Source organism: Helianthus annuus, chromosome 2 (genome assembly GCF_002127325.2).
Source record: "Helianthus annuus cultivar XRQ/B chromosome 2, HanXRQr2.0-SUNRISE, whole genome shotgun sequence".
NCBI classification, from domain to species: domain Eukaryota; kingdom Viridiplantae; phylum Streptophyta; class Magnoliopsida; order Asterales; family Asteraceae; genus Helianthus; species Helianthus annuus.
Genome location: NC_035434.2, coordinates 169,585,010 through 169,600,101, shown reverse-complemented (window position 1 = coordinate 169,600,101; position 15,092 = coordinate 169,585,010). Strand labels below are relative to the sequence as shown.

The 15,092-nt window shown below is 40.0% G+C and overlaps 1 protein-coding gene across 1 annotated transcript; it reads left to right on the top strand.

Moving 5' to 3' along the window:
- The first annotated feature begins 7,862 nt into the window (after positions 1-7,862).
- LOC110927138 (ETHYLENE INSENSITIVE 3-like 3 protein) lies at positions 7,863-12,485 on the top strand. The gene is made up of 3 exons (XM_022170753.2): positions 7,863-8,144; positions 8,953-10,760; positions 12,206-12,485. The coding sequence occupies exon 2, from the start codon at positions 9,050-9,052 to the stop codon at positions 10,730-10,732; it is 1,683 nt and encodes a 560-aa protein (XP_022026445.1). The 5' UTR covers positions 7,863-8,144; positions 8,953-9,049; the 3' UTR covers positions 10,733-10,760; positions 12,206-12,485.
- The last annotated feature ends 2,607 nt before the right edge of the window (positions 12,486-15,092 follow it).

Genomic DNA, 15,092 nt, shown 5'->3' with positions numbered 1-15,092 from the left:
CTGACACTCTTGCCATTCAAACCACTCTACATCTGTCTCTAGGTCTCTTTGCCACTTCTATGCACCTCCAAACATCCCCTCCTCCCTTAGATCCTTTACACATATTTTCCATCTCCAGGTTAAAAAAGATGAGGCCACCTGTCTTTGAACGGAATATCATCGACCATGTGTGAATCCAAAATCTAATGTCCCTCCCATTCCCCACGATTCCATAAATGTAACTCTAAAGGCATTTCCCATCGGTTTCATCCACTTTAGGAATATTGTTCCAGCAACTTGTAATAGAGACATTATATTGCAAAAAACTCCAACCTCTTTTCTTATAATGACAAGCCTCCACAACTTTTCTCATAAGCTTTGGTTCTCCACCCTATATCTCCACACCCACTTAGCCAACAACGCTACATTCACCTTTTTAAGACAATTTATACCCAAGCCCCTTTTTATTTTTGGAAGAGTTACCCAATCCCAAGCCACCCAGTGAATTTGATTCGCATTGTTTACCCAGCCCATAAAAATTTCCTCACTTAGCTTCTAATATGTCAATTATACCCATTGGAACTTTATATAGAGAGAAATAGTATATAAGGAGACTCTCCAAAACCTTCCTAATCAAAGTGAGTCTCCCCCGATCGATAAAGTTTTAGCTTTCCAACTGGATAACCGTTTATCAAAAGTCTCAATAGTCGGTTTCCAATTGTTAAGCTTGTTCATCTTGGCGCCCACTATAATCCCTAAATAGGTTAAGGGAAAATCTTCTCTATTACAGCCCAAAACTTCCACCATAGAACTAGCGTATGTATTTCCCACCCCAATCCCATAAAGATTTGACTTAAATGGATTAATTTTTAACCTTGAACAAGCATAGAAAACCCTAAGTAATCGAGAGACACAAACAATGTTTTCTTTTGACCATTCACCCAGTAAAAGAGCATCATCCGCGTATAAAAGGTGTAACACTAACGAACCCTCATTATCAATTTTAATCCCTTTAAAAACCCCTTCTTCCCTCGCTTTTGAAAATATGCAAAAAAAAAGGCCTCCATAACAATTAAAAATAGGAAAGGCGAAAGAGGATCACCTTGCCTAAGCCCTTTGGAGCAATTAAATTCGAAAGTAGGAGACTCATTTACCAAAACCGAGGACCTTGGTGAAACCAAAACCCCTTTTACCCAAATACACCATTTATGTGGAAAACCCATTTGTGCCGTAAGCCTTTTCAAAATCAATTTTTAAAAGAAAAACTTTACATTTAACTTTTTTAAGGCACGAGAGAACTTCATTAAGCATAAGCGTGCTATCGAGAATGTACCTTCAAAGGAATGTCATCTAATTTTCCGAGATAACCGAGCCAATTACCTTCTTAAGCCGATTTGCCAAAATTTCCGATATCGTGTTACTGATGACCCCACCCCAGTGGATCCTTCGACTTAGGAATGAGTAGGGTGTTCAAAAAAATCTGGATCCGAAACCAAATCCAAAATATCTGAAATTTCGGATATCTGAAAACCGGATTATCCGAATTTTCGAATTCCAATTCGAATGTGGATTTCTAAAATTTTCAGATAATCGGATTATCCAATATTCAAAAACTAATATTTTTTTAAATATATATAGTATATAATATAATAAAAAAATAGTATATGTGCCCAAAAATATACCTGTTCGAAAAAAAAAAAAAAAAAAAAAAACCCGGACTGGTGTAGAAGGAACAAAAAAACACATACACAGGATTTGTCTCTCTCTACTCTACAAATGAAATAACCAAAGCCAATAAAAATCACAACATTTTTTTTTGAAATATAACTTCATTAAAAACGACAACCAACCCGAAAACCGGGAGGCACCACAACAAACTACTACATAATTACAAATTTACACCACTTTTCCCACGACAACTCTTTGAGTTTAGATCTATGCCTAGCCCACAAAAAACCAAACGCCTTCACCTCGCTAACCACTTTCTCCACTTTAACTGAAGAACTTTTGAATCTGACTTCGTTTCTGGCCTTCCAAATGCACCAACAAGCTATGATAATAATCCCTTGCAGAATAGTTCTTTCCGGATCCTTTAACCCGAGAAACTCGTGCACATGCATAAGGTCTTGAAACGAAAAGGCGTAAATATGCGGCAACTTACACCAACTACTGATCGCACTCCAAACATAGTTAGCGACATAACATTCCGTAAATAAATGCGAGACCGAGTCTTCACCGTCGTTGCATAAACCACACCTCGAGTCAGAAATGGAAATGTTCCTTCTCCGAAGAGCTTCCACCGTGGGAATTCTGCCTAAGTTTGCCCGCCACGCAAACACATTGCACTTGGCCGGGATCCATTTGCACCAAGAGAACCCAGGATCAGTCTCCGATCCACCACCTTTGACAAGAACCCTTTTGACTGCTCCCACGCTGAAATCCTCCGACCCGTTTCCTAACCAAACCCACTTATCCAAATTGCCTGAGACCGAGAAAGCATCAAGAAGGATCACCAACTGAGACAACTCGTCCTTCTCCACGTCCGACACAAGCGATCTTTTCCAGTTCCACGAAAATTTATTTTGGCCAACACCGCCCCTGATTCGATCACATATCATAACTCTTCTATTTACCTCCAGTTGAAACAAACGCGGAAACACATTTTTAAGCGGGTCACTCGAGATCCACGGGTCTAACCAGAAAGCTATCCGATCTCCTTTACCCGGGATGCCTCTAAAAAAGCTTCTCAAAGGGACATCATCCACAGTTGTCCTAGCTATCCATTTCACAATTTTGCACCACGGACCCCCCAAATTATTTTTAGCCGGAAGGAAGTCCCAATTCCGAGCTCCACAATGTATAGCTTTAATCACTTTACGCCACAAACAGTTCTCCTCCGTCTTAAACCTCCAACACCACTTAGACAAAAGGGCCAAATTGATGTCTCTAAGCTTACACAACCCCAACCCACCGAAGTCTTTAGGAACCGAAACCGAGTCCCAAGCAACCCAATGAATTTTTTGACCCACATGCGACCCTCCCCAAAGAAAACGTTTAATCATACCTTCAAGATCCTTAATTACCTTAACCGGAGCTTTGTAGATGGAGAAGTAATAGGTGGGAAGGCTCTCAAGCACGGACTTAATAAGCACAAGCCTACCGCCTATCGAGAGAGATTCCGCCTTCCATTTAGAGAGTCTAGCTTCAAAAGTATCGTATACCGGTTTCCAACTATTGATGTTGCTCATGTTTGCACCGACCATTAACCCCAAATACCGAAACGGGAGCCTATCCACTTTGCATCCGACCCTAGCCGCAAGATCCTCGGCTTCAGACCCTTCCACCCCTACCGCGTACAAATTGGACTTCGAAATGTTCATTTTCAGACCCGAGCAAATATAAAAGACCCGAAGGATTCTCATAACATTCTCGACATTATCCGCCGACCACTCCCCTAAGATAATCGCATCATCCGCGTACAAGAGATGGGAGATACACGGGCCACTATTAGGGGTACTAACGCCTTGGAAAATACCTTCCTCTAAAGCCTTATCCATCATACAAGATAGGGCCTCCATAACCAACAAAAAAATAAACGGGGAGATAGGATCTCCTTGCCTCATCCCTTTTTCACACTTGAACTCGAACGTCGGCGACCCGTTCACCAACACAGAAGATCTCGCGGAGCTAAGAATCCCCAACATCCACTTACACCAAAGCTCCGGAAATCCCATTTGCTGCATAATATTAATGACGAAAAGCCAATTCACATTGTCGTAGGCCTTCTCGAAATCAATTTTCAGCAGAAACATCCTTTTCTTAATTCTTTTACTCCAATTGATAATCTCGTTGACAATAAGCGGCCCATCAAGAATAAACTTGTCCTTCAGGAAGGCCGATTGCGAACCCGACACAACTTTCCCAATTACCGACTTCAACCGGTTCGCCAAAATTTTAGAAATCACTTTACTGATAACACCCACCAGATTAACCGGTCTATAGTTGTTAAGATCCACCGGGTCACTAATTTTTGGAACAAGGGTTATGAATGACGAACTACAACCCACATTGATTTTGCCCTCCTTAAAGAAGTTCTCCATTAACCTGATGAAATCAGATTCGAAGACGTCCCAGAAATGTTTAAAGAATTTAAGACTAAATCCATCAGGCCCGGGCGCCCGGTCACCCCCACAACCAAAGACAGCCTCCTTAATTTCCCTAGGAGAGAAAGGTTTCACAAGAAACTCCCGATCCGTATCATCGAGGGACTTGATACCTCTACACATAAGCGTCGGCCTAACCTTGTGCTCCTCGGTGAATCTTCGTCTAAAAAAAGACAAAACCTCCTTCTTGACCAAAGACGGTTTGGACACCCAATCCCCATTAATAGATAACCCCGGAATAGAGTTGGACGCTTTCCGCTTATTAATCACCCCATGAAAGAATTTTGAGTTTTCGTCTCCATCAATAGCCCACTTAACTCTTGACCTTTGTTTTAAGTCTTCACCCCTCCTATAGCTGATTTCTTTTAACACTTTACTGCATTCCGCGAAAGTCCACTCCTCTTCTTCGGATAGATCCCTAGATTCCATCTCCTCTTCTAAATACTCCAACTCGGTTCTAGCAAGACTTTCCACTTCTCCTTCTTTTTTAATCATCTCATCTCTCCAATTCTTGATTTTAGCACGGATGAAAGCAAGTTTCTTAGTAAGGAATGCATCTGCATCACCATCATTATTAACGAACGAAGCCGCAGCCGAGAGCACCACCTCCTCCAACCCTTCCTTACCCAGCCAAGAATTGAAAAATCTGAACGGTTTGTGACCGAAATTCCCCAAACTAGTGGTCATCAGAATCGGTCTATGATCGGAATGAAGGTTATGTAAAGCCCTCACACTCGCCTCCGGCCATTTATTAAAAAATTCGGAGCACACCAGCATTCTATCAATTTTACTAAGTTTCCTGCCATTATCTCTAATACAGGTGAATTGCTTACCGACCAAGTTATATTCCAAGAGACCTGAGGAGTGAATAAATTGGTTAAAGTTCCTAGCACATACAGACTTGAAGGCGCTATTCTTCCTCTCTTCTCTAGTTCTTACTGCATTGAAGTCCCCAGCAAGTAACCAGAGCCCCGAGTCAGCCAATAATTCAGCTTGAATGTCCCCCCAAACACCCAATTTGGCGCTGATGCTTTGAGGGGCATACACATTAACCACGTTCAGATCCACATTAAAACCTTTCAGCCTACCCTTAATAATGATAAAGTTCCTCTTTTTAACCGACTCCAAATACTCGAACAAAGAAGGATCCCACATGCACAACAACCCTCCAGATTGACCAACCGAGCCCACCGAATCAGCCCCAAAAACTCTATTCCCCCACATTTTCGAAAGATCGAAACCAGACATATCCCCAATTTTTGTTTCTTGAATGCAAATAAAATTAATCTTATGCAAAGAAACCAACTGCCTAACCCACGGAACCTTCTCTCTACCCCCCAACCCTCTCACATTCATCGAGAGGAAATTCATTGATAAACTACATTAATACCTTCACCTGAGATGACTCCCTTGACTAGAAGCTCGTGCTCCCCAAGCTCAACTCCCAATTTCCCTCCGACATGAACAGTAGCCTCATACTCCGATTCCAAATTAACCGGGGAAGCCCGACCCTGGGAGGACTCCCCATCAACACGGTCAGCAACTTCTTCACTCTCACCAATATTGCCCGTCGCCGTCTCCTTAGAAGTAGAGCACGCCCTACGGTTCAGGTCCGGGACCCTCCCCTCGGTGCCCTGGATTCCTTCCTCCTCTAAACTAGATGCCTCAGACAAAATATTCCACCTGTTAATAAACCTGTCTAAGTCGAATGGATCACTATCCGAAGGCCTGGGCCTTTTTTTAACTCGCCCATCAACTAATGGGCTGGACTGATCCAAATTCATCCTTTCTTTAGATGGGCTCCTAAAATTGGGTCTCCTCTTGAATTTCCTAGGATTGTCAGCCACATTAAAAACAAAACAGCCATTTTCTCTCTCCTCGTGACAATACTTCTCGGGCCCCACATCCATGCAATGCGGAACAGAGGGACGATTGGTATCCCCATGCAAACTAGACTGTTCGTCTACCGGGGAGATCACCGGAGTCGCCTGAGAGTTCGACCCCTTATTGCCACCCGCCGGCGACTTCACCGGAGATTGCCTAGCCGACTTCTCCACCTCACCCGGGTCCTCCTTCTCCTCTACATGATTAACCACCTGATCGACTTCCAAATCATGACTGTTGGAGCCCGAGGTCTCCTTCTCCTCTTCCGGTGTACTCGCCTTCACCGTCTCCGAAGAACCACCGTCCAACATTGACGTTTTCAAGCAGTCCGGAACCCAAACTTCCTCTTCCTCCATAACCCAGATCCTAAAAGATTTGTCTTTCCATTTGATACACAGAAACTCCTTAATTCTTGCATCATTACCCGCCAAAACAGCCACGCGTTGGAATGACAAGTCAGACTCCTCCCCCACGTCCTTAGGAACGTACAAAATTTTCCCATACGCTTCCCCAATTTTCCTGAGAATCTCCGAATCTACAAGATGAAGAGGAAGACCATGAACCCGGATCCAAGCCACCCTTTCAACTGCTATCGTCTGGCCTTCCCATAAATCGAGATTAGAGAACCAAGGTCCCCACAGCTTTTTATTCTGCAGAAAGGACTCGGCTTCCTCCGAGCTCTCGAAAGACACCATGATCGACAACCCCCCTAAAAATTGAATTTTCACGAACTTTACCTTACCAATTCTCAAGAGACGGTCGAAGAATACAAGGGTGTCTAAATCCACCGTCCGACCAACAACAGCTTTTCGAAACAAATCCACACATCCACTTACGTCATCAGGAACCGATACCACCTTTACCGGCGAACTACCTCCCACTCTAAGCTCCGACGCTGCAGCACCAAAACCAACCACATCCCTAAAAGACCTGCCCCCCCTCCAAGCAAATGACTTCTGACCTTCATGACTAAAAGAACCTGCCCCTAATCTCACAGTCGATCTCAACCTCTCCGACCCCCCATCTCCTTTCATGTTCCTCTCCGACTCTCTCTCCAACCCATTATTTTCTACCGCGAATCTAGCTACGTTAACCATCAGCTTGCAACCTCCCATGCTGACCCCGTTTATCTTCGTTACCAACTCCTTACCATCTCTAACGTACTTGAAGGATACAAAACCAAACCTCTTGCCTGCCTTGTCTCTCTTCTTGGCCACATAACTCTTCCACACATCACCAAATCTTTGCATAAAACAAGTTAACTCCCATGGCGTACTACCATCCGGTAAATTGGAAACGAACAGCTTCGTAATCTGAGGAGCACCTCCCCCAGCCCCTATTCCTTTGTCAACTCCTGCACCCGACGAACCCACCATGGCCACAACTTGACCCAGAAAACCGATAAAGATAGGCCAAAACCTAACGCTGACCCCCAAACCCTCCGAGAACAAACAAACGACTCAGAAGCTTCCCGACCCAACGAGTGTTAATGGGATTCGAATCGATCTAGCTGAACTATACTCAGATAGCCGCGATCAATATCAGACCCACTAAGCCCCGGAGAAATCAAGGAAACCGCTGCGGGAACTGAGGGATGGGGAGAAAGCGGACCAGGGAGAAAAGCAACCGAACCGGAGAAGAGCTGGGACAATGCCGGATCAAGATAGGGAGGAAGGTACGACCGGGACTTCCAAGGAGAAGGACCGGGACCTCACACGCTATTTCGACGGCACACACCTCCGGCTACTCCGGCAGCGATTCAGAGAGACTTTTGGTATTTTTTAGAAGAATGTAAAACCTATATAATAAAAATCACAACATTGAGTTGAAAATGTTGACTGATTATGAAATTAAATTCCTTAATTAATTAATAAATATTTTGTTTCTATATCTGAAACTGTTGATAGAAGCAAAGGTCTACTTGATTTCATCAATTTGTGTTAAAACTCGTCTTCTTCTTCTCAATCCTTTCACCCCAGAATCTCTCTTCGAATCCCACACACACAAATCCTCCGCCGCATATATTAATCGCTTCATTTTCCCCTCTTTTCCTCCTTCCTATCCACAGGGTTTCAACTTTCACGAATATTTCAAGATTTTGGAGCTAATTGATGCCAGGTATCTGTTTCTTCATCACCCATATCTTCAATTTTGTTTAAATTCATTGTTTTTGATCATTTGATTGATGTTTATGGTGAAAAGTTTCAATCTTTATTCATTCAACTTGATTGGTTTACTGAAACTAGATTGTTTTGTGGTTTTTATTGTCTTATTAGATAAAAGATTTGATTGTTATTGTTTAGTGCATATCAACTGTTTGATGAAATTCCTCTGAGAGACATTTTTGTTATAATTTATTGGGTTTTGTCAATCTTTGTTTGAAATAATTGTTTTTGATCATTTGATTGTTGTTTATGGTGAAATGTTTTAATCTTGAGTAAACTGTCATTTTGGTCCCTGTGGTTTGGTCACTTTTGCCACTTTAGTCCAAAACTCAAACTTTTCGCATCTGGGTCGTGGTTTCAGTTTTATTGCCATTTTGGTCCAAAAATGAAAACAGGTCATATTTGTCTTATAAAATCCTGCAATTTTGTCATTTTCCTCATGGGCAAATCAGGTCATATTTGTCTTATAAAATATGGTATTTATTTATAAAAAAGAAATGATCATTTTGCACATGCGGAAAATGACAAAATAGCGGGATTTTATAAGACAAATATGACCTGATTTATTTTTGGACCAAAATGGCAATAAAACTGAAACCACAGGGACCCAGATGCAAAAAGTTTGAGTTTTGGACTAAAGTGGCAAAAGTGACCAAACCACAGGGACCAAAATGGCAGTTTACTCTTTAATCTTTATTCATTCAACTTGATTAGTTTACTGAAACTATGTTTCTTTTTGTGTTTTTTTATTGAATTATTAGATAAAAGATCTGATTAAAGATTTAAAGGAGTTTAGCTGTTTAGTGCATATCAACTGTTCGATGAAATTCCTCTGAGAGACATTTGTTATAATTCATCATGGATGATCTTGTGATTGATACGAACGGATTGGATAACGATTCGGATGTCGAAGGTGACGATATCCGGTGCGAGAATATAGCGGAGAAAGACGTGAGTGACGAAGAGATCGATGCCGAAGATCTCGAAAGACGGATGTGGAAGGATCGAATCAAGCTCAAAAGAATCAAAGAAAAACAAAAGATTTTAGCACAACAAGCTGCCGAAAAGCAAAAGGCGAAATCAACGAGCGATCAAGCGCGTAGGAAGAAGATGTCTAGGGCTCAAGACGGGATCTTGAAGTACATGTTGAAGCTTATGGAAGTTTGTAAAGCTCGTGGGTTCGTTTATGGGATTATTCCGGAAACGGGTAAGCCGGTAAGTGGTTCATCGGATAATTTACGCGCTTGGTGGAAAGAAAAGGTGAAGTTCGACAAAAACGGGCCCGCAGCCGTAGCCAAACACGATAATGATCGCGTATCTAAACAACAAGGAATCGGTTGTCGTAACGGGAACTCAAATAGCATACTTCAAGATCTACAAGATGCTACATTGGGCTCGTTATTATCGTCGTTAATGCAACACTGCGATCCGCCGCAAAGGAAGTTTCCGTTAGAGAAGGGTCAACCGCCACCGTGGTGGCCCACTGGCGGCGAAGATTGGTGGACGAGTATCGGGCTCCCGAAGGCCCAATCTCCACCGTATAAGAAGCCGCACGATTTGAAGAAAATTTGGAAAGTTGGGGTGTTAACGGCGGTTATTAAACACATGTCGCCGGATATTGCTAAGATTAGAAAGTTGGTATGCCGGTCGAAATGCTTACAAGACAAGATGACCGCTAAAGAGAGTTCGATTTGGTTAGCGGTGTTGAGCCGAGAGGAATCGTTAATTCGACAATCTAGCGGTGATAATGGTGGTTCGGGGATAACCGAGACGGAGACGCTATCGGGTGGTTGTCGTGATAAAAACCGACCTTCGAATAGTTACGACAGTGATTATGATGTCGACGATGTTGAAGATGGGCCTGCCTCGGTTTCATCGAAAGATCACGATGCAGCATCGCGTGTTAACGATAAGAAACAAAAGCAATCTAACAAGAAGCGAAAACGCGAGACGTTAAAGCCACCTAAGCAAAAAATAGCATCGTACGAGCCGCAAGATACGGTGCCTAATGTAAACCAAGTCGGTACATCGTTAACCGATTTACCGATTCACGAACGCATGTTGGACGGCCATACTGAAACCGGAACTGATGTTCGGATTCACGAACACATATTAGACAACCAATTTACCGATTCACGAACGCATAATGACATGTTACTGTATCCACTAGTTCAAGAACCGGATTACCGACCAAGTAGGGTCCACCACGGGCCACAAAGTTCCGATTTACATAGTCTGGTTCCGTATCCTCTTTATACGCCACCCGTTGATGGACAGCAGCTGGTTAACGTGTTCGAGAATGAAAACGTTAATGCGGTTCTGGGTGATCGTATGCAGAATCTTGAAAAAGATGCGTTTCATAATGGGAATGAGAGACCGGTTGATAACCATTTTGAATCATCGGTCAATAGTTTGTCGCTAGATTATGGAGGGTTTAATAGCCCGTTTAATTTCGGGATCAATGGAACGACTTCACTTGATACGGATTTCGATTATCTGCTTGATGATGACCTTGACCTCATGCAGTACTTAGGAGCGTAGATTTTCGGAATTTTCTTCAATGTTGATTGTAAGTATGTCTTAATTTTACGTTTTTTTCTTTAGTGGTGGCGTTTTTGGCTCGTTTTAGTTATGAATGAGTCGGGTCGGGTCGGGTCGGGTCGGGTCGGGTTGTGTATATCTCTAATAGGTCAAACATGTAAAATGCTATTTTCATCCATGGGGTTTGACTAGTTTTGCGACTTTCGTCTAAAGGATTGTTTTTTCCGCATCTGGATCCAAAAGGTTTGAAATCTTGTCATTTTCATCCGGCTCGTTAACTCCATCTATTTTTCTTCGTTAAGTCAAGGGTATTTTCGTACATAAAGTGAAAAACAACGAATTGCCCTTTAAATGAAATGATTACTTGTACATTATGCTAAATGCTTGTTCATAAAGTGAAAAAGACCGAATTACCCTTTAAGTTAACAAAAAAGACGGGAATACCCCTGACTTAACAGAGAAAAAGAATAGACGGAGTTAACGAGTTGGATGAAAATGACAAGATTTTAAACCTTTTGGATCCAGATGCAGAAAAACAAACCTTTGGACGAAAATCGCAAAACCGGCCAAACCTCAGGGACGAAAATGGGATTTTACTCTAAATGAGCTTCTATTGAAAGAAAGTACTTTTTGTATTTTGATTTTTTGACCCTAATAACTTATAAAGTCTGTCCATGGCTTTATAGCCTAGTGGCATCTTGGGGGTGGGATAATACTTTAGGACCAATAGGTCCTGGTTCGATTCTCACAAGGGGTTTTTTCCCATATTTATTAGGTTTCCTCCTGAATTGGTGTATAGGCATTATGCCTACTGGAGATGGATATGATCGGGTGGTTCCGCTTAGGGGTACAAACGAGCCGAGCTACTCGAGCTCGGCTCGAAAAAAAGCTCGAACGAGCCGAGCTTAAACAAGCTTGAGCCCGAACCTAAAAACAAGCTCGTTTAGTAAACGAGCCCGAGCCCGAGCTTCGCTTATCGAGCTCGAGCCGGCTGAGCTCGGCTCACGAGCCTAATCGAGCTTTCTGTTTATATATTTTTTTATTAATATATTAAACATATATTTATATAATAATAATAATTACCATTTATATAAATATAAAAAAATAACTAAATTATATGTGTGTGAATAATTATAATTAATATAAATTAATTAATAAATACTAAACATGTTGAGCCCGAGCCGAGCTCGAGCTTTAAAAATTACCTTCGAGCCGAGCTTGAGCTTCAGAAATAAAGCTCGAATCGAGCCGACCTCGGGCTCGGCTCGGCTCATTTGCACCCGTAGTTCCGCTGGTGGCACGATGATACTCCAGTGGTTCGTCAGTGATCCAAATTTGCCGTTCAAAAAAATAAATAAATAAATAACTTATAAAGTCTACATTTTTGGGCAAAATATGCTCCGGTTCAACCCGACCCGGCTTGTTTCTGTACAAAAATAAACTGTCATGACCCAAGCCCGTTTTGTCGTGCAGGGATGAGGAATAACACAAAGATAACACTTTCTGGTAAGAATGTAAGGTTAGACCTTTTTCTTTTTGCTGATTTTGATCCTGAAACAGTAACCTGGACCGCTCGTCAAACTGTAGAGTGAACGTGTCTGCGAAGATGAAATTTTCTTTTACCTGTTTATGATTCTTGACTCTGTAAAAAAACTATTAGAATGTTTAATATCTGTAGCATCTTCTGACAATCTGAATCCATTTAAGAATTAAGAGGCCCGATTCATTTCGGGTTACAAACTTTGTCGGAGAATTTTTATTACATCATTTTGCACACCAAGTGGGACCCGGGTCGGATTGAACCGTCCACAAGAGCCTACTTTCGTTGACAAGTCAATGTATTGGTTACCTGTGAATCAGGCAGTAATGGTATTTGACCGGGTTTTTCCGGGTCGGATCCGGGTTTTCCCCAGGTAGAGGTGGAACTGGGTTCAGTGGTTCCGGGTCGGGTTTCTTTTTCTACACTCGTAGAACTGGTATGTACCCGCGGGTCGGGTAGGGGTAATTTTGTGCATCTCTAACTGGGTATGCTTCAAAAGCTAGACTTGAGCTTGAAACCGAACAACAATGGGATTCACTGATATCTTCGAGTCGTTATCAGGCATTAATAACCTCCGGCCCGTGACAAGAACATCGACGGACCCTTTCTTTCAAATCGCGACTTAAAAATATCTCATATATTTTCTCTCATAGCTTAGGTTTTCTTGGTGTTCATGGCTTCAACGTTTTAAGGTTTGATTTTTTTTTTTTAGCTTTTAATAAACCTAAAAGTGTGAAAAATGAAGATGGGGGCAACCCATATGTCATGATCTTTGCAATTATTAAGGTTTTAAAGAACCATACGTCATATTGTTTGCACACCCTTGAGAGTTTCCACGACGCTAGACAATTTTAAACGTCATATCAGCTGTCACTTTAGAGTAATTTAAAACACTTAGAAACATCAATTTCATCTCCGGCATACATCCTTTTCAATCATTTTAACAATAAAACAATATTTTATGTAACTCATGTTTAATTTGGAGTTAAACTTGATTTCATGTAAGCAAGAGGGTTTAGTACGGACGAACGAAAAGTACAAGGGTAAATAATGAAATAAAATAAAACCTGTGTTTTTGGGCCTGATTTCCAACATAAATCACCACTCCAATTTTGAAGGTTTCAAAAGGTTAAAATTGGCATGTAAATGAACCCAACGAACACAAATATATGTATGTTCGTGTTCATTCATTTATTTAACTTAAACTTAGCACAAACACGAACATATAATCGAACACATTTTTTTGTTCATGTTCGTTTATTAAGAAAATGGGTATGTTCGTGTTCGTTTATGTTCGTTCTTTTAAAACCTAAACGAACAGTTCATGAACGTAAACGGACATAATTTAACAAACAATAAATAACACAAATGAACATAACTAAAGAAACATAAATGAACATAATTTACTAAACATAAACGAACATAAAGTATTTTTAATATTTTTAATACAAAGTAGTGATTAATTACGATAAATTTCATTGGAAAACCCATTTTTAAGACTAGAAAGCCCAATTACCAATTAGTTTTATTAAGCAGTTGGAAACTTACTTTTATGTTTAATACTAGATTATAACCCCGTGTATTACACGGGCTGAATAAATATATATTTTGTACACTAAGTAATTAAAAAGCTAATGGATTGAATAAACACATGTATTACACGACTTGAATACATATAATGTAATCTGATAACACAAACAATCGTCAATATATGTTTTTGAAAAATAACTTTGATGTATTAATCATTGAAATTAGTATTATACTAAACAATATATATTGATTCTACTATGTGACAAAACGATTCATTTGTATTTATTATTTGGATATATTACATACCAACTAATATCTAGTCTAATTTAATACGTATATATAAGGGGTAACTTTGTAGAATAGTAACCAAGTTTTAAAAGTGTTCCAATTAGGTCACTCAAGTTTCAAAAGTGTTCCAATCAGATCACTCAACATTCATTTTTCATTAAAATTAATGGTTTTTTCATTCATTTCATAAGTAACCATGGTGATGTGGATTTTTGTTTCTTTTTTCCCTTTTATTTGATGCTAACTTTGAGTGATGACGTGAATTGTAACTTGTTTTTTTTAATTTTTAATGTAATTAAAGTGTTTTTATTTTTAATAAATATAATTTCATATATTAAAATAATCCGACCCCAACATCTTATTCTTCATTTTTTTCTTGACACATAGAAAAAAGGACATGACTCAATTTGAATGTTAAGTTATCTAATTGGGACAAAAACGATACGAGTGACCTAATTAGAACACTTTTGAAACATGGTTACTATTCTGTGACATATTCTCTATATTATATAAAGACAACTAATATCTAATCTAATTTAATACGTATATATAAAGAGATGCATAGCATTTAGATGTCTCTTAGCTAAAAGAGCACACAAAAATACACAGGAATAATATATGTCATGTAAATAAGTGAAAATGAGAGGAATTAAAAAAAAACGGTGGAGAATAATGAAAAATTAAGTGAGGATGAGAGGAATTAAAAAAAAAAGTTTATGAAGAATAATGAAAAATCAAATGTATTAGTATTTTATTTATATAATTTAAAGATAATTTTATGTGAAGTTAATAAATTATTTTTATATATTTGTTCTGATCTTATCATTTAAACTTTTTTTTTGTTTTTATAGATATGCATTGCTTGACTTTTGTTTGTATTATAATATAATTCTTACTTATTGTTAAAGATGTTACGCACACTTAAATAGGTATATTAACAGATCACACAACAATATTCTTTCAATATCTAAATGGTTAATTAAATCTACTTATGTGAAAAAG

Bases quoted from the DNA above. Each gene is read 5' to 3' on its own strand.
- LOC110927138 (XM_022170753.2), top strand. From the start codon at position 9,050: ATGGATGATCTTGTGATTGATACGAACGGATTGGATAACGATTCGGAT.